A 21,259-nucleotide genomic window follows, 5' to 3' on the forward strand; every position below is an offset into this window, starting at 1 on the left:
ATAGACCAATATACATACTCAGAAAACACACAGACAGAGCAGAAGCAAGACAGATGTGATCGAGACATAGGTCTTAGTGGTTACCTGATATGCAAAAAGAAGAAAATACTGCTTACCCTTTGGGAGACGATAATAATAAAACTTGATCAGATTATTAGTAAGAATTAGTTAGAAATTGGCAGAAAGTGGATGTTTCAAGATGAAAGAGCATAGGCACACACTACAAATACCTTGTTGCTTGGAATGTGCTATGGTATGATTTGTAGTTAGCCTTTAATGACATACCAAACTTCAATATGGCCAGCTTAGTATTTCAGATGCCAATTAACATAATTACAATCATGTTGTAATTACTTTTTTTCCTAGAATATTTGAAACTTAGAAATTCAAAATTGCACCCTGATTTATGGTTTGATCCTGATTAAAGCCATGTATGTCTGTAGTGTCATTACTGGATTATTTAATCACTAAATCTCAACAAAAACTGTTCTCCTCCATGAAACCCAATCTGTAAAGCACATTAAAATAGAAGATACTTTATAAAGATGATATCCATACTAAATGTAAAGCAGTACTGAAGCTACCCCGTACATAATCACCAGCATTTATAGCTGGCAGGTTTGGGGTTTTTTAACTCTTAGATGTCAAAATAATTGAGGCAGTCATGCTTGTGAATAATTGACATCACTGTCTTACCTTGTGCAGGTTTTTATTTCTAGCAAAAGTCAACAAGAAACATTGGAAAGAGATAGGGAGACAATATGGATTAACTTTCCAATGAAGAAAACAATACTGTTTTCCCCACCCCCACCCCCACTGCTCAGTAAATATCATGTTCTTCATGAATGGTCACACTGTGCCTAAGCCACCGGGGCAGAAAAGCGTCCAAAAAGAAAAGGTTCAGTATCTCTTCCTCTTGGGAGCAATGATTTCATGTTAGAGGTCTATGAAACATGGTGAAGGAGAAAGGCAGCAGGGCAGAAATAAGAGGAAAACCAACTTAAAATTGAAGGGAAGAGCACAAAGTGCCTACTTGGCATAACACTCTCTGAAACAAACAGGTCTGAAGCAGAAATGTGTCCTTGCTGACCAGTAGATGCATCCAGAGTGGCATACTGCTGCATCTAGTATAGATAATGTGCTTCTGTTTCCCTAATGAATTTAATCATGTGTGTACTTTTCTAGCAAACTTTAAGCTGGAGTAGCCAGCAAGAGGAAACCCATACCTGGAAGGACTCAAGATCTTAACCAGTGGCTGGGTAAAGGGTCCAGGCATGGCCATCTGTAGTTGGACTTGAAAGCCTGTGCTGGTATTTGAGGCACCTGTAAACGTGGTTGTGCTTAGAAATCTCAAGAGCAAGGGGGCATGTGCTTTCAGCTGTGAACTTCAGCCCTAATCAGCTGGACAGGAGAAAAGGGACCAGGCTATCTGGTTTTTTATTTATATGAACACCGTTGGTGCTTCGGTGGGTAAAGGCCCTGCTCTGCCTGTGACAGCCTTTCCGGCCAGCTGGGCTAGCAGCACAGGGGCTCAGCCTTCCTCGTGGTTGGACCTGTGAATGGGAACAGCAGTGACCACATTCATGTGTCAGGGCACCAGACGAGGTTTCTGCAGCTGAGACAGAGGAGTCCCTCATGTCCTGGGGTCAGCTACACTTGGCAACTCTCATAAGACCCTCAAACTTCAGCACTGATGGAGTAGAAAAGGTTAAGTATCTCATCCAGTTTGCATGTAATGAAATAGCGTAACTTTGCAAATACGTGCAAACCAGGTGAGAGTAATGTTTTCCCTATGAATTCATGTGGCCACATTAACATGGCATACAAATATTTCATCTTTATACACCTACTCTGTTAATTTCCCTAAGAGACAAGGATTTAATCCAATCCTTACTTAGTGGATGAGAAACAGAAGAAGCCTGCAGACATACATGGGAAGACACACTGAAGGAAAAACTGGGTCTTAGTAAGAAAAATGGAGGAGGGCAAGACAGCTGCAATAAACGTTAACATAATGTATGCATGTGCAAATCTAAATGGCCCACTGAGGCACCAGTGCTTTTTGAAAATAAATCCAAGACAGCTCTAACTTTAAACAAGTCAATGTTTTTAAAACTGTGACTACAGGAATAGGAAAGACTTTTACACCACAGGTACCCTTAGAGTGGTTCAGCTGGAGCAAGATACCATGAAATCTTTTTCTGTAGCACAGAAACAGACTATGTCACCATACTGAAAATGCTACATCAAAGAGAAACTGTACCTTTAGGTTTTGTTATTTGCTATTGCACTAAAGACATAGTCAAGTTATAGAAATTGCTCATTATTCATCCTTGATTTGCACAGACAAGTAAGCCTTATGCTTTGCATGTTTTTAAATCTTTTTTCTTCGGCACCTTGTTGGTTACTCTGCAGTGACTGCGCGCCATGTGGATAGCACTGGTAGGTTATGCACTTGCATGCTGCAGCTCTGAATAAAACTTGTGTTTGAAGCAAACTTCCACGGATGCCACCACACCTGCAAAGTGAGCACTGGATTCTACAGAGATACACAGAAATGGCTATTAGAGGAACAACTTATGGTTAAGAGAACAGTGCTATACAAAAAATGCTATCTGTAAGCCTAAAGGAATACTGCACTATGTTGCTCTCTTCTTTCCATGCTTTCAAGAGGAAAAAAGGAGTTATCATAGAGATGACAAAGAAAGTTTAAAAACAAAAGTGCTTAAGGCAGCACAGAGAAAAGAAATGGGGAACAGAAAAAGAAAAGTAAAAACTGTATGTGTATGCCTGTAATTCAGACAAAGGAGGAAAGATGGTGAGGACGTATTACCTTCATAAGGATTAGCTCAATGGATAATTGAGACTTCCAAAAAAAGAAGGAAAATTAATGTAAGCAGTAATAAAAACTGCTGGTAGGAAATACAGACAGGCATTTTTGCTACATCTTATTTTTATTAAATCTTACTGTATCAGTTTCTATGCTTCAGAAAGATTTTATAAATATTTCATCCCACCCTTCTTAACTCTTACAACGTTTTTGCACTGCAGAGGCTTGTTTGGGTAGTTATGACTTTCTGTCCTTAAAAGGAAAACAGTCCAAGACAGTAACAAAAAAAAAATTGTTTTAAACGCTCCCTCACATGTTCTGCCACAGAACTTCTGGTCCAAGAGGAAAGAACACTGTAGAAAAACAGTTTAAAATTACATTATCCTTGGATGTCTTGGATTTATCAGACTACTATTACTGAGCAGCTTACAAGACCTTTGATTGGCCTCAGTATCACAGACAAAAAAAATGTATCACTTTGGTTAAATAAATACTGTAGAAGCTTTGTAAGACAAGAAAAACCTGGATATGAGCATAGATTTGGGTACTAAAACTTCTCTTCAGACCGCTGTACCAGTTTTGTCACCAGGCTGGTACATTGCCCCCTCAGTAACAATGAAATTACAAACTATTTGTCTTAGAAGGATTGATTTACTTCTTTTATGTCCAGTACATTTTGGCTGGATTTCTGCTACTTAGCAGAAACTTTAAATCAATTACCACTGATCCAAAAAAATGCCTCCGTCTGGATTTTAACCTAAACCAAAGTTTTTTCACATTCCAAAGCACTGATTTATTCACAAGTTTCAAGTAATAGTCATAGACCAACATTTCACACCTCTGACTTAATAAGCTTATCTGCTTTATTTTTCATTTCGAAAGTTTGTTGGTACAACATACCTGTAGAGACTTCTGATATCAACCCAAATTCTACAGCTTTTATGACACTAAACTCTCAACAAGACAATTTAATTGATACTTTGGAAACTGATCTTTGAATTATTTTATTATTATTTTTAACAAAGTTGGCTGAAAGGAGGAGTTGATGACAGGCACAGGACTTCCTTATAAAATCTAGATGAAAAGTTGCAAGTGCCTATTACTAAACACATTAGCAACTCTGATGTAGAAACCGCAGGATGCTAGGGATACCAAATGTCCAAACTTCTGACAAAGGAGTTAAACACTAGCCATCCAGTTAAACTTCTACCAAAAAATACAAAAGAAAAACAACTGAAAAAAAAATACAAAAGAGTATTCACCACAGAGGCACCCATTCAACAGACTTCAGGACAAAATGATTATTTATGTCTGCTAGCTATCTGTTTCCTAGTAAACTATCTACCACCTACAACAATAACAAATACTTTTAGTTGAACCACCACATATGATCCATATTTCACCATAACTGCACTAACCCATCCATTTGGCGCTAACTTGACATGCATTTTCTTACAATGTAGGTTACACCATCCAAAGCTATGCTTGACCACTTTTTCAATAAATTGGAGGTGCATTTTTTCACTTTATTAAAGGCACTAATAAGCACAGGTACAGGTATGTATGTGTGAACACACATGGCAAACCAACTTTGTTTTTACACAGAAGAAAGAGTAAACCTGTTACATATTATAACATGGAAGGTTGGGGGCTTTACCTATGATTTCAAACAGGAACCTATTTTTATTTTGCTTAGTTTTGCCCGGTTATTAGCTGATGTACTGCGTTTAATACAATAAGAGCACAAAGAAGTCAAAGGGTTCAAAACACACACCTCAACCAGAACCACCCCGAATTTCAACAAGAGAAGCAGTAATCTGCTCAATGCCTGGCTGTTAGCTACCTTTTCCCTAATGTTTCCATGGAAACAATATCACCCTGAATAAAGTAAAGATTCTGTACTATTTTCTATAAAACTTCAATTACCTAATTTTGATCAATCTGATCACTGTTCCCATGGAAATTAAGTTTAAAGGCAGCTGACTGCCTCCAGCTAAGAGAGATCTCTTTACTTGCAGATTTCAGTTACTGGCTATTGAGCAAGTCTCAAAAAAATCGCTTTGGCTTCAAAAGTAACACTTTAAATTTATGCAGCATTTCATAAGGAATAACACCTTGCATTACACATTTTTTTTAATGCAATAATTTTGATGGAAGCAAAATGACTCATTGCTTCAGTGGTAATTACTCCAAATACAAATGCAAACTGTTGTCAGTCACCAAAAGGATTTCTTACAGCATATTATTTTTCCAATATTTTCATCTTTAGATAAGCAGAAAGCATGTGGGAAGCTTATATTTCAGTATATGAATTAGACCATTACCTACAATACTTTGGATGAGAAGAGTACTGAAATTCTAGCTCTCCTCCTTATATATTCTGTACATACAACCCGAGCAGGAAGTTTCAAAAATTAACTGGAGATCAAGCTTCCTCTCCAGACAATGAGGGAAAGGAAAAGCCTTCAATTTCTTCCATGCAGCTTTTGTATTTCTTTGCAGATTTAGTGTCCTAATACTGTCCATATATACCTTACTGCTAGATAGCTCTGTAGCGCTGAAAAGCTTGTGTATCATGGGGTTTTTTTGCCAATAGGACTTGAGGCAAGACTGGACTATGCCTCTTTCAACAAGAGATTCTCTGAATAAAAACATCCTTACAAAAATACAGATTTCCTTGATCTATGATGATCTGGATTTAATGAATAACAAATTTCTGTCACCTACTATCTAGTACATCACTATTAATGAATTCACCTATAGTAAATTCCTTCTCCCCTTGCCAGAAATAGTAAAAGTTTTCAACCCAGCACAACGGACCACATCTGTGCGTTGTTTGGATAGCCTGCATTACAAGAGTGATAGCTTTACTCTTGCCATGAGTAGGCTTTGCACGCTCTCTCTGACTGAAAGATGTAAACTATAACGTAAGAAGCAACCTTGCTTAATTGTCCTCTAGAGCATGACGAACAATTACTTTTCATTGGCCATGAATTGTTACTGGCTGCCAACCGCCACACTCACACCTCCTCCTCCTCCAGATGGCCAGGTGGTAAATGCTTAGTCACATGGCCTTTTCCTTCATTTTTTACCTTCTCCAAAGCAAACAGCATTTCAGACCTCCACATGAATTTACAGATCTGCAGCCTATTCCCTTTACCTGGAAGGCACAACTTGTTAAAAATAAATAGAGTTGAGAACTAAGCAGGAAAGAACCCTAAGGACTTCAAGTACCAAAGCAACGTTTTAGTGAATGAGCTATCAGTTTCAACAATTCCACCCACTCCAAGGTGGTCCATACATCTCTCCAACTCTTCAATGCTTCACCCCAAAACCACAACCCACTCACTGTTAGAGCTGAGATTAGGTGCCACCTATGGTCTACCAAACCCCAGTCCCACTTTCTCTTCTAGTGCACTTTCCAGGCTTTCTGCTCTTGGGTAACACAAATCATCTGAGCTCCTTCTGAGGTAGCTGGTTTTGTCTGCCTTGAAATCAGAAACTGCGCTCACCATTCTCTTAGTAGGTGCAAACACACTAGCCATCAAACTCCCCTCACAAACACACCTGCCCTTCCCGTCTTCTATGTAGCAGAACAGGAAAAGAGTTCTTATGACCCACAGAAAACAGAAATTTCCAACAATAAATTATGAAGATTATATAAATATTAGTTCTAGAGAAGGTATATGTGAAGAATAACGTAATGAGAAAGTAAGTAACTTTTGCATGTTTGTCAAAAAATATTTCAGTATCAGCTTCAAACTGGAAATGCAGCAGCACTCGATATTAGCATCATTAGGCTGCCATAAGGAAAGCCAACTCCACCTCAGCACAATCTCCAACCTTCATTTTACAGCATTTGTGTCATGCATAGATCTTACTCTGTCTAATACATGCTCCTCAACCACCATCACCCTCCCAGACACATACACAGATATCATTCCCTCTGTCTATGGGTCATCCTCACCAAAAGTTCTGAACAATGAGTTCAGAACAATCAGTTGCCACACACAACTCATGCAATCTGAATTCTGTTTCCTTTATGTTCTTTTGGGAAGAAGATCCAAATGTGTGAGCTCATGCCCAGGCAGGAGCACTCACCGTTCAGATACACAACACAGGAGGTGAACGCAAACGATCCGTGCAGCACGCACCTGGATGTTGGTTGCAGAATGCCTGACACATCACAGGGAAGGGGAAGCTGCACCATATGACCCCTCCACCAGTGCCAAAAGAACCTGCACAGCTCTTCCCAGGTGAAAGGTTGGACAGTTACGAGTTAGTCTATAACATAAAGCAAGCCATGAAATCTCATTGACATTCTGATTCTGTACTGTAGATGCAAAGCCATTCATCCTACAGACTAACAGCTTTTTTTTCATGAAGTTTGCGTGTAAAGCTCTGGGTAAAAACTATGAGTGTATATAAACTTGCCTACAAACTAGGCTTGTACCAGTCCAGGCTGAAGATTTAGCACGTTATCTGCAGATTGTTAATTTTACCACTGTAAGCATGTGTCCGATCAATCCCTTTTGCTTTGCCCTAGTCAGCCCATTTTTTGTTTTCCTCATTACCATCTTTATTTTTCTCATTACCAACAAAGGAACCACAAGAGGCTGAAAGCATCTACATTTACATACTGAAAAATCTGAGTCTTCACACAGAAAATTTCCAACACTTCTATACCACAATGATTATAGAATTTGGGCTGTATAATCATATCATTCAATTTACATGCCAAATAAATTACACCATGATATTCTTGACATTTTGGGAAAAGTTGTAATCTGTTGATATGGACAAACACTAGGACATACAAAATAATTTCTCACAACTTCAAGTCAAGTCATATCCTGGTGAAAGTAATAGAAAATTAGCAGAAATTAAAAGTTTTGCAGGGCCAGCTACCAAAATACTATACAGTTATAATAAAATCAGACTAGATACACCAAATATTCCTTATTTTTGCAGTAGATATTTTCTTTTCCAGTGCCACGTACTGCTTTTTGGAGGTACATACTCTTCCCTATCAAGAGGAACAGCAACACCACTTGCTGTGGCTTCTTTTTTGTAATGCAAAGTACAGTACTAACTAAAGAATTGTGCATGCTCTGAGCTGGCCAAAACCAATCAATAAACTGCAATTAGTTAAGAAATACTTTGGTAGCAGCCCAACAGATAAGTTTACTCAATTCTTGAGCATTACATCCACAATCAGAAATGTTTGAGGTGACAGTGCAAGCAGAAGCTTCACCCTGGAGCTAAACAGACAAACAGTAAAACATGTGTCTGGTGCACTAACAGCGAGCAAATGCACATGGAAATTCTTGCAGCTCCTCTAAAAATAAGCTAAAAGAGTAGCTAGAACAGATCTTTATTTATCCCTTCTGTTCCTCTAAAAAAAAAAAAAACCAAACAACTCCAAGCAGAGCACATGTGTACTATTTCAGGTTTCAGCTATGCTAGTGCTTATAATTACCCTGAAGGATCATCTTTTCATGTTTCTCTTCTATAAATCTCTACAGAATTACTGGGATCTCTGCTATATAAAAAGTAATAAGATGGCTGAAGATTTTTGGTAGAACTTGAGAGAGTTGTGTAATAAGACAAGGAAGTAACAAATTGAGGAAAGCAGAGACAAATTTTAAACATTCACTGTCCAGAGCCAGTTTTCTCTTCCAAATTGTCAACAACAGTTGTGGGTTCCCTCTTCTCTATACTTTGCAAACTAAAATCTAATCAACAGATTCATTTATGGAGAAAAGGGATAGCAAGAAAAGTTGCATCAGTTTTTGCTGGTTTTACTTACTACAATAGGAATGTACTGTAGGGAACAATCCAGTATTTGCAGGGGAATGGACTGGATGATCTAATACAACTTTTCCATTTCTAACTTCTTAGAACAGTTCAGGCTGATCCAAGTTCACAGAGAGATTTCTGTCCAACAATACTGAATGAAGAGAAGTCCAAGACAAGGTTTGGGGCTTTTTTTTTTTTTTTTCTTCCCCTTTTTTCTTTCTTCTCAATATTATGAGAGCCAGAATAGCAAACCATATATCATAGTATACAACCATACAGAAAACACTATGATAATTAAATACCCATAAAGCTCAGACTATCTGTAGAAAAAGTAGGAAGTTCATTTTATACTTAAGCCTTTTAAGCAGCTTAAAGCATATTATCCATTTTTTAACTTAGGAAAAAAGCTCTTTTCTAATATTTGAAATTATTAAACAGTAAGGTAAGAAGATGAACATAGAAATTTTTATTAAGAAGTGTGTCTATCTTAAATAAAGAAATATTAGTGCCTCATTAGTAGTATACTCATGCTCATTTTCTTCCAAAACTGACACATACCAGGATCGCAACATCCTTGGCTCTGAACTACTACTTTTTTTTTTTTTTTTTGAATTACAAAATATCTGTCATCATTCTCTGCCTAAGGAATTAAAAACATTTGTCTTTGCAAGTACAGTTGACTTTAAGATGTTATTGCTAGGAAAAATACTCTTTCAAATAAGACAACAGGACTGAAAAAGAAAGATTTGGCACTTCTGAAGCCTTGTAACAGGGAAAAACTATGGCACATGGGGTTTGTTCTTCTGCTCTTACAGCTCTCTTCCAAAAAGGCTATGGACTGCCTTCTCTGAAACTTGATAGGATACTGAATAATCCTTCTAAAAATGTGCTAAAGGTCAAACAAATATCATGAGTTTCAGATACAGTTAAGCCCATCTTGGGGCAGGGATGTGAACTAGATAACCTTCTGAAAGCACTTCATGCCCTACTTTCTATACCTGAACTCCACAGAAATCAAAATGTAAGGTTTAATAGCCTGTAATACGCACTGGGTCAGACCAGATGCTTTTAATAGTCTCAATTCTTACAATCAAAAACCTTTGTCTTTTGAATGAGATTAATATGGCATATTAAAGAAGTGCAACTAAATGCAGTTGCAAGAATTAAGTCTATTTCAAGATAGTGTGAGACTTAATAGGACATTAAAAGCACCATTCACAGGGTCAGTTACATGTACATTTAATACTTGGACCTAAAACATACAAGATAAATAATAAAGATGGCTGGAATACTTCAGTGGCTTCTTGTTGTAAGGGCAATAAAGTGACCATTCACTGATCCCCAAAACTTTCTAACTTTCTCAAGAAAGCTTTCTTGTGAATTCTTTTTTGTTGAAATCAGAAGGACCAATCCACCCTGCAATAACAAGCAACATGGTAACTAGGGCATACAACTAGGAGAAGCACTAGGAGACTCAGCTTTTCCAAACTGCCAGCATATGCAAGGTGAGTAAACCAGTTACTGTCGTGCTATCTTTGCCTTCTTTAGGAGGAAGAGGCAAAAGGGTACAAGTGAAGGAGTTTGAAAAGGTTTAGGTTTTGCCTCAATAGAAAATTAGAGCAAATTGAGATGTCCATGTTTCACAGATCCACACTTAATTTTCTAACCAACCTTCTTTAATTCCCAATCCAGAAAGAAAATTAATTCAGCAACTGACCTGACATTATGCTTAGATGCACACCACTGCCAGCCTGTTTTAGAAAGATGACTGGTGTTCTCTTTACAGTGATCTCCTGAGCGACCTGAACAGACGGCTGCAGCAGAGCGGTAAGGAGTATGGGAACCACTGCATTTCATAAACTTTGATGAAATTGTTTAGGCAAACAAGTATTACCAAGCACTGCTCCCCTCTACATTGCTTTTGTGTATCAGCTACCAGGGAGTACTTGTGTTTACTTTAATATGTAAATTCTTAGCTATTTTGAAAACAATTTTGGCCAGGTATCAACACTATTACATCTTTTTTCCAAATAAGGTATCTGAAAGAAATGGGAAGAGGTGACTTTTTCAAACCTACATTGAAATAATCCCAGTTTTAAGCTTCCTCTAAATTGGCGACTGACAAGGGTAACAAAATCTGGCCAATTATGTGCGAGTCTGGATATATTCACGGCACAGGTTACTACCACCTACTGACTTATTTGAGACCTCAGAATTTCCTTCCAGCTTGAATTAGCTCTGTAATGGAGACTGAAGACATACTTACCATTTTGTAGGAGTGGTACATTTCTAACCAGCTGATTGGTCCCATTTTTCTGCTATAAGCAATTTTAACATTATCGGGATAGCTCTGCATACTCTCATGGCATACTTTGATTTCTTGTTGCTGATCATTTTCATAGCAGGACACTTAAGTATTCTTCCAAAACTTATTTTAGGTCATACTTTAGGCCAACATATTTATGTGCAAAACACAATTTTAAATGGAGGCAAGCCAATAAAAGAAACAGCTTACTAGAATTTCAGTTGACTTTGTTAAAGGAAATTATTTTAAATTAATGTGGCTACTGAACTGTTGCCATACTTGACCTCAGAAAATATATTCCTTCTAATTTTTGCTGTGAACATTTATTTATTTAAGCTAAACTCCAGGTCTTGAATGTTGACCATAAAGAAGTCTCAGATTTCCTGCTACTATTTCGTACTTTTTTTTTTTTTTTTTCTAAACAAGGGCAAACAACATATGTTTGCTGCATTAGCATTGCACTGCCAAAACATCACTCTTAAATGAAATCATCTATGTATTTTTGGTAGAATCTTAACAACTTCCACCCCTGACAGAAACAGATTTAAAACAAGGCTGTTTTGTTTTCACTGAGCAAGAGTTTGATCACTGGTTTACTAGATGGCGCTCAAAACATTTTTCCATATGCTCTTCTCAAAGAGAATCTGATTTAAATGTGGTTTACCTTCACCAGTGAATGAAGGCTTTTTTCAGCAAACATATCCCAGAGGAAGGTCAGGTCTTCCTGGCTGTCCACATGTGGCTGCAGCTGGGCTGGCAATGCAGCCAGCAGCTCGTACAGACCTATAAAATGAAAATAAAACACAAAGTGTAATCTAGAGGTGATCTCATTAATTTCTCTTAACAGTTCTGTGTAATTGGCTGCCTGGAGCATGTCATTCTAACTAAATAGGGAGTCTGGAGTATCTAGCATAACATTAACTTGTAGAACCAAAAGGAACATTTTTAGAAAATTACTAAGAAGCAAGTATTAGCAGTGTACTTTTTACCTTGTCACAGTTGTCAAACTTCTACGACCATATATATTTACACAAGGTTATGCAGAAAATTCATAAAGGTTTTGAAAAAAGGACAAAACCAGAAAAAACATACATTCCTTTGCTTAATCGTTATTCCATTTCCCTTGATGTTAGCCAAAGAGTGAAATGAGTCATGAATAGGAAAAACTTCCTTAAAAGAACAGAAACTGGATAGGGTGGTCCATTAAAAAAAGGTTCGTGGTTTCTCTAAATATTTCTTGCTAATATATTGCTTAATATTTTTTTTATCCTGTGTTCAGTAGGAATCCACAGCAAGACAAAAGGAACTGCTCTGTTTTGCAGGATTAAACCTTAAAAAACAAAACCAACACAGTTTTCTCAGACACATACACACACAGAGAAATATTTCAGTAACATTTTTTCTTTGCAGGTATTTGAGATTCTCCATAGGGTTAAAGCAATTGCTGTTCCCAGTTATTTGTGGCACACCTCACCAGCGGTCTCTGAGGGGCAGACAGTAGCACACTGTTCCACAGTAGCATACAGCATAAAAAATCCATCATGCACACAGGCCATCAAACTGCTGTCCAAGAAATGTAGCAACAGTGTTTGCAGCAGTCCTCTTTAGGGAGGTAACCTGGCATGAGTTGATATCAATTCATAGCACATGTTTAATTTTCCAGTGGGATTACTTGGGGTAAAAAGGACAAAATGCCTTTTTCTCCTGTCTGATGTCTACAAAAACACCAATAGTCTCTTGGGGTCCAAGATACACGGTCCTGTTATTATTTTTAGTCTGAGTAAGTGCCGCTGTTCATCAGAAGGACAGATTTACAAGATATGCTACGGCTAAAGAACATGGTTCTAAGTTACAGGTTACTTATTGTTATCATGCCTATTATCTCCCTTAAAATTATGATTTAGAGTATTTATTAGTAAACATAATTTCACAACCTTTCCAGGTACTACATATCCCTTTCAAAATTACATACAGCACATTTGGGATCTGATTATTTAACATTTTTGTCTTTTTACTGCCTCTCAGTAAAATATTCTGGAAAAAAAGTTCCTTCCAGATACATTCTTTTTGTAGTCCAAGCATTTTTGGTGGTTGGCATTAATTTCTCTTAGAATCTTGCTTTTATTTAAATCTGCTCTTGTTTATGCTTCAGAAATACTGTAAAAATAGAACACAACTCAAATCACTACCATTTTTCACGGACAGAAAAAGAACACTGAGCCTTGCCTAGCGAGACACAGTCAGTGGTTGAGCTGACACCCAGAGAACAGAGGTTTGAATGGGACTCCTGGCTCTGACTTTCCAGACTCAGAACTTAGCAAAAATGGTGATTTTTACCATGCTGTTTGTGCTTAAAAAATATTTTCATTTAGAAAATTTTAAAAGTTTCTTTACACTCAGCCTAATACTTCTGCGCATAGGCACTTTTGTTACTGTAAATACATTTAGCCCAGAATAACCTGAAGGTTAGGAAGTAGATTAGAAAGCTTAATGAAAGCTTAATGTAAGCTTACACTGTGGCATAATTGCTCAGGAACAATTCGTAAGTGCCACTCAAAAGAAAGAAAATATGACATTCAGCCACTCCCTTCAAATAAGAGATATATAAGAGTAAGCTTTCTTTTCCTTGATGCATCAGATCTGCTTAAATTTCACATATAATCAGGTATAAAACTATTCTATCCTTCTAACTTGCTCCTCAGAGCTTTGGTAATTAAATACCCAGTGGAAATAATATGAAAGTTTATGTTTCCTGATGGATTAAGTATTACAGTAGTGACATAGGGTGAGACTGAATCTGCCTATAATGAGACTCAGGTTTTATGCACAGAACTCCCAGAAAAAAAATCCCACCTGCTGGCACTCCAGGACTGGCTAACCCTGCAGGCGCTTACGCACATTAAGGTTTCCACATCCAGCTCAAATATATCTGTGGCTTCACATATTCACGTAGCTCTGAACTGCCCCTTCTAGAGAAATGGGTGTCCTCATCCCTAGCGCAATACTCTGGCTTTGACAGCAATGCACCCAAGTCTCCAGGGGAAGTGGAAAAAATTCAGCAGGTGCTGACTGATTTTATTCAGTATCATGGTTGCATTTCTAGTTTTGCCCTGCTTTGGCTCTGCAGTCCAGTATTGATAGCTTTCAGCCAGAAGGAAGTCAGGATCCTGCCCTTCAGAGCAGCAGAACCCGCGGACTACGCCATGCAGCATGCTGGACACCACCACACTCCTGCTCTTCAGACAACTCTTGGAACTGAGCACTATGTAGCCAGGAATAAAAAACATCCAAGGAGTCAAATGCAAATCAAGCAGAAAGGATGACTTGGGGTATTTAGTTGGGGAGAAGAGAAGACAAAGATCTAGAATTTGTCTAAAGTTTTATTTGTGTAATTCCAGATCATCTGACTCAGCTATAGCCTCCTTCCAAACAAAGTAATGGCAGCAGAAGGTGCTAGCACCGCTAAAGGTTTCCCTTTACAGAGAGAGTTTCATTTTTTCTTGTTCCTTCTGTGGTGTCCAGTACTACAGAATCAAAAATTTTCAGATGGGCATTCAGATTTTTATAGATAAAGAAAAACAGTATATGAATCTTCCACCCCCACCACACCACTCCACACCCAACTAAAATGTCACATTTTATTTGTGTCTCAACTATATAAAGTATGTTTTTCTTCTTCATTGCAGTATGAAGAAACAGTGAAAATTGTGGCTGGCATATGACTTTACTAGCAAATGGGATTTAAAATAAGTGCTTTTGTGATATGGACAGGGACAAAATAATTTGTAAAGTTACCGTAAACTGGTAAGGAAGTTGAAACAACTACATTGGCAACTACACATTAGCCTAATTTAAACTACTGGATCTGATAACTTGTCACATCCATCTTTCCAACGCCTGAAGGGTAGTAGCTCAAATCTCTGCAGCCCTGTAAGTCGTCACTGTACAGACATGCTGCCATGAGGCAACAGAAGTAATCTGAAATTGACAGCAAAGCCTACTTCAGCCCAACCTCAAACCTCCTGCAAAACTTCTAACTAGCATCTCAGGCAGTTCTGAAAGCCAAAGCCAAAAGCCACTGAAATAAATCCAAGTTTTTTACTATTTTAGTACTGCCAGGGTATTGAAATCAGATTTTTTTTTCAGTCTTTTCAGTAGCAATTACAAAGACTGAAGTGATGCTATACTGAACATTTTCGATCACTTCTAAAAACAAAAATTAACTTTCCAGAAGATCATAGCTATACCTCCTATATTCAGATGAACTCTTTCGTAAATTAAAAATGCATGTTCATGGCGTAAGCCACAGAATGAGATGTACCTCAGCACCTCAGAACTGGATGCTACTGTTGTAATCACATGGCTGCCAGGCCTTGGTTGTGTTCTTGGTCTCAGACTGATGTTTCTCTTAAAGTCCCACCTTATTGATTCATATGATATGCATGGAACTCCTATTAAAAAAAAAAGTATTTTGCAGAGGTTTTTGGGAATATGCCCACAATTAAAATAAACACAGACAAAAAAGCTTTTAAAAAATTATCAAGAAGTTGTGTTCAAAAAAAAAATCATGAAAAGCCAAAGAAAATCCTGGGTTTTTTAATGCCTGATATTGGCGAAATTGTAAATAACCTTGCAAAGAAAAAAAAAAATTGCTTCTTTTTAATACACCGTTGCTATTCTTCTCAGGTTCTTGTCATTTTTTTTTAGCCTAGTTTGCCTAAATTTAACCGGCTTTTATATTTCAAAGGAATCATATACCCACTGGGATTTTCTAGTATCAAAATACTTCAGGTGTCAAAATTCAGTAAAGTAAACATGACTTACACAAGAAAAACTCATTTACTTCAATTTTAAAAAACAGTTCATTTATACAAAGGTCCCAGAAGACCTGAGCATACATAAAAAAATTAACAATGAGTTTAAACATGGAGATGTAAGACTATTTTGCAATTATAAGAGGGGAGGTAAGTCCGGTCAGTCCTACAACATGGCAGAGGTGGGGGTGGGGGGTGGGGGAAACACACCAAAACCCAGTTCACAATGTAATCACCTCTGGACATTCCCAAATCATTGAAACAGAGAAGGAAACAAGGGCCCTTTCCAAACCAAACAACAGTCCCATACCAAACAAAAAGGTCACATAAACCAGTGGCAGTGATAGTCAATTCCAGACAAACAAGGAGCTCCTAGTTTTAGGTACTAGTATGCTGCTATTTATATGCATGTTATATAAATTAGGTACAGTATCTAACACTTCTGTGAACTAAGTAAAAGCCTATAGCATGTAACATCAATAAAAAGAGACAAACATTGAACACAGGAATACTATAAAACTCTTGTAAGAGTGGAAGGGGGAGGAGGTTGTTTTAAGGTGCTTAGTCTATTAAATCTGATTACCTGATTCAAGAATAAAGAATTTTAAAAGTAATAAATTAGTACTGGACATACAATACACTTTTCATGAAATTCAGTTCATCTAAGAAAAGGGCCACAGGGAATTAAAATACAATGACTAGATAACCTTGTCTACAGAAATAGTCCATATAAACTATATGCATGTAGATAATCTAAACATACATACATAATCTAAAAATAAAATTTACAACAGCTTGTCATAAACTAAGATTTTGGACTTGTTGCAAGAGCAAGTAAGACAAAATGGCTGCAGAATAAACCTTGTAGCATTATGCTACCTTGGACTAAGGAAATAATTTCAGGAGGAAAATCCAGCTACATTTGAAAACCCAGCACTGTCCCTCTTTAAAAAGATAACAGACACATTTCAATTTTTTCTTTTTACACACTTAAGCAGTTCCTGTCTTCAGAGCATCTTCAGCTTTTCCGTAGCCTAATTAATATGATTTAGTTTCATTCAGTCTGAAGAAGAGGGCGTATAATGATGGCAATTCAATTTAAAAAAGTGTACGCTAAATTTGTACATGTAGTAAGATTTAAGACTAAGCAGACATGGAAAGCTTTTAAATCAGAAACAACAGGACATAGAGAATTTTTCCAGTTCTAGAAAATTGCTTCCTTTGTAGTGTTATATTCTATAGAAGACTGCTTGTTCCTAGGAGGAGAATAAATGGCTAAGCAATTGATGAAAGTGTTCCCGTACTGAACCACTCACACTGCAGATTCCAGATGCTCTACATTCTTGACATCAGAATGGAAAAATTTACTGTTAGTCTAGAGAAATTTAATATCACCATTCTTGTCATATCCTTCATAGCTTCATTATTAGGACAAGTCTGTGGAAGCTATAAACTAGTGCTAAATGATAAAAAATATGGTCTCTGCGTTCCATCACTCTTGCATATTACAAGAAAACACCAACTTCGTTTTGGTTAGCATTAGGAAAGAAATGGAGACAAATGGATGTGCATTTGCTTTCATATGTTAATTAATTTCCTGAATTAGCGTTCTGAACAACGATGCCAGACTTAGAATCAAAAATTTTTACAGTAACTAAGGGATAATAAACACTAAAGAACATATATGTAAGCCCAGAACAACACTGTAAAATTTTATTGTATTAATAAAATGGGACACACCAACCTTTAAATTTTCCACTTTGTCAAAGGTAAAATAATCAGCACCATTTGGTGCCATTTATAACAAGCTGACATTTTTTCACATTTGAACTGTACTTTACAGTTCTATAAAGACTCAGACAACACTTGCTTTACACAAAAGCAAACAGCATTGCAGAAGAAACACTCGTTCTGACATCCTTGCTGCTGCACAATAAAATCAGTCACTAGCACCAAATACTGAATATTATTTGAATCTGAAGTTTGAGATCAGTATTTATGCACAGGTTCCACTAAAAACATATGCAGTACACTTATGTATTAGGATAGACATACTGCACCATCCTATCAGACTCCAGTTGTAAAAAGACCATTATGTGCTCAACTTTATGTGCCACAAATAGTTCTTTTTTATGTTCTCTTAAGTAATTCCACTGAACATATGGGCTTCCTGACACTGCAAAAAGTTAAAGACTAACAATTTTTCTTTGCAGAACCAGAGTGATTAACTCATTCCAGTATGTACCTCTTTTTAATTTTGCAGTTTAGTGTTTTTTAAAAAAGATTAATCTCAATTTTCAAAAGGTACAGGATACTGAGTAACTAGATAATCACAACATGGAAGTGCATAGCGCCTTTGGAAAAAAAAAAGTATTTGTTTTGATTTATTTGCTAATTCACAAAAAAAGTAAAATGCTGAAATCCTTATGGATAGCACAGCAACAAAAATGTCAATGTTCTATTTTTTCCTAATGAAAACAAGAATTTTGCCATAACTGTCCTCAAAGAATAAGATTACATACTAAGGGCAATACAGTCTTTTAACTTAAAAGTTGTACCCAATTTTTATTCCTACAAGCTACAGTAATTTGTTAACCCACCTTAAAACAACATTATGACAGAAAATGTTGAAAGCGAGCAATCATTTAAACCCACCACTCTTAAAAAAATTATTTCCTTCAAAATGGAAAAGTCTTTAGTTTTGGAACTTGGCTCCCAGAGCTAAAGAATCCACAGTTGTTTGAAACAGTTATTGGTCTTTTAGGATTTGTCTCAACATGTGTATTTCAGATTTAGCATACCACATACCGTTACGTTCTGATGCGAGTTAAATAGTTGATCCCTGTTTGCATTCATACAGGGCAAGGCTGTTGCTTCAGAGCTCTTGCTTGTATGGCTCATCAAAGCTGCTTCAAAATCAAAACCCCTCAAAACGTAGTTACTAGACACTGTGTCAACAAGAATACTTTGAAAGTTCATAAAATGTACTTTCATGAGTATTCAAAAGCTCCCCTATTACCTGCAAGAATAACACATACATAAAACTGATTTAAAGTGACCTATCAAGCACAAATTAATAAGCAGCTTGTAGAAAGCTCCTACAAAGATCTGACTTTTTTTTTTTTTTTTTGTGAAAACTCTTGGCTCCTCACCTGAAGCTGCATACCATGACACCTTGAATAACCCTGATTAATTGACTGCTTCTTTGTACAGACATCAGGTCGATGAGTCTTTAGTTTTTCTATCTAGATCTTCATCAACACTAGAGGAGGCAATAGCAAGTACCTGGCAGGCAGTCTGGAAAGAACTCATTCCAGCACTAGGATGTCACTGGGCACACTCACCATGTTTAACTCTTAAGTCACAGTTTGCAAGGTTAAGAGACTTGGCACTGGGGAGAGGTGGCCAGGTATACTAAATGTGGCATTGCACACCTGCAAAAGGAGGACACTATCTCATTAAGAGAATGAATAAGGATTTCTAACAACAGAAGCCAAAACTCGTTACAACTCAGCTGTGCCTAAAACTAGCAGAACATAATTTGATTACTATGTATCTCAACCTTTTATATTGTGTCTTGAGAGTAGAAAAAAAAAAAACCCTACAACCCTAGGCTGTACTGATGGCAAAACCATGCCAGTATATTATTTTGGTGTTGTGATTCACTGTATGACTGAGTTTAAAGTTTAACACTCAAAACAAGTTATGCCACTACATCAATCACTTGTATGTGCATACTGACACATACACATGATATACAAGTCTATAGAGGCATATAGGAAAGTTTAAAGAGTCAAGTACATCATCATCCTATCTTGATAATATGTTTAGAAAATCAAACTGTTCAAAATAAACTATTTAGTAGTTTATCCCTAAGATTAATATGCTGCATTGAGGCACTTTTCAGTTTTTTTAAAAATCAATGTTATTTTGAAAGCAAAATCATATTTGAACCCCTGTGTTTCACAACAGGCAACTAACAGCTAGCAGGGAAGCTTCTCACTATCTCTTGATAATGCTAGATTTCCTTCAGCTTAACAGCTGCAGGGTTTTTTTTCAATCAGCCAGTATTTGATGTGATGTTGGGCTGAGAAGCCACAGAACCTTTCACCTGATAGTAAATGCACAGAATATGTACGCTCTGCTAGCTAACGTGGACGCTGACATGGATACACGCGAGCAGTACAGCATGGCAGTCTGCTCTTGGCAAAGGACAGCTGGCATCACTGTCAACCATTTGTGTAATTAAAGCTTTTTGTTCAACACACATAGCTATACATTTAGGCCTCTGGTTAGAAACAATATAGGCTGCCATACTTTCAAATTTACCACAAAACTACACATTGCTTAAAAAAAAAAAAAAAAAAAAAAAAAAGGTAAAAATTATTGCAGCTGCCAGACCATTTGAATTTAAATTTCTGGCCAAGAACTGTAACACTTTTAAAGAGCTTACCATCAGTAAATATAATTACACACATTTTCTGATTCCACACTGCTGAATCAGCCTAGCATAATATAAAATATTAATGCAAAACAGAATAGTTTAGAGAAATTTCATTCTACTTTGAAGTTTTCCAACAGTCAACATAAATATGTTGATACCAAAATAAATACCCTTTCCAACACCAGCAAGTTATATTTTTAAAAAATTAAACCTGATAGCCATTAAAGCTAGCTGTATGTCTCATAGTTTCCCAAATCTTTCATATGAATGTTAGCCTAAAAGCCATTTAATGCCTCTGGCAGCTAGAGATGGGGAGAATTCAAGAATGCATGGTAAAATATTGGCTCTGTTTATTAATTCAGTATAAATTTTGCCTCTGCTAGCGTATCAGTGTTCAATAAAATTTAGCCATATCTGTGCATGTCAACATAGTGAGAAATTTTAGTAGCCTTGAAATCATGATGCAGCCAAAGGCATTTACATACTAGACTTGGCGTGGCACACCTATGCCTAAGTCGTAAGCAACAGCATGAACCAGGCGAGCACAGACTTTCCCTCTGCTCTGTTTCCACCACAGCATGTCAGCAGGGAAGCAGCAGCAGTTTGGAGCAGGAGTCAATCACGCTGCAAGCCTTTGCCCTGGCAGCCTCCGATGGAAGAGCTACCCCCAGAAATCTTTCCTTCATCACTCTCCTAAAATCCCTTTCTCTTCATCTCATAACAATGAGTCCAGCTCTTTGGCCACCATTTTATGTTATTACATTTTTTAAACAAGCTCTAAAAATAGAACTTCCCTGATTTCTATCTCCCTCATCACTCTGAAAACTGGTTTAAAAGGCTAAAATATTTAGCCACTTGAGTTTAATTTGTCCTTCTTTCCCTGAAGACTTTTCCAATGTCTCACTCTCAGCTCAGCCAACTACTCAGCTTTTTCAGGTTATTACTGTTTTATTTTTTCTCTCCACCTTTTTATCCTTTTCGTTATCAATAATTCTTAGAAAAGATTATGTTAAAACTGGCAAGCTGATAAAAATGCATTAGTAGTAAATAAGAAGACATCTATATAA

General features: G+C 37.0%; 1 protein-coding gene across 3 annotated transcripts in view; it reads right to left on the reverse strand.

Moving 5' to 3' along the window:
* The window catches only part of MPP7 (MAGUK p55 scaffold protein 7), a 157,521-nt gene that overhangs the window by 89,158 nt on the left and 47,104 nt on the right, over positions 1 to 21,259 (reverse strand). For all 3 annotated transcript variants that reach the window (XM_055805255.1, XM_055805253.1, XM_055805254.1), the window contains one exon: positions 11,599 to 11,717. In XM_055805255.1, the coding sequence (XP_055661230.1) occupies positions 11,599 to 11,717 (119 nt within the window). The remainder of the gene's footprint in view (positions 1 to 11,598; positions 11,718 to 21,259) is intronic.

The sequence above is a fragment of the Falco peregrinus genome, chromosome 5 (assembly GCF_023634155.1).
Source record: "Falco peregrinus isolate bFalPer1 chromosome 5, bFalPer1.pri, whole genome shotgun sequence".
Classification (NCBI taxonomy): Eukaryota; Metazoa; Chordata; class Aves; order Falconiformes; family Falconidae; genus Falco; species Falco peregrinus.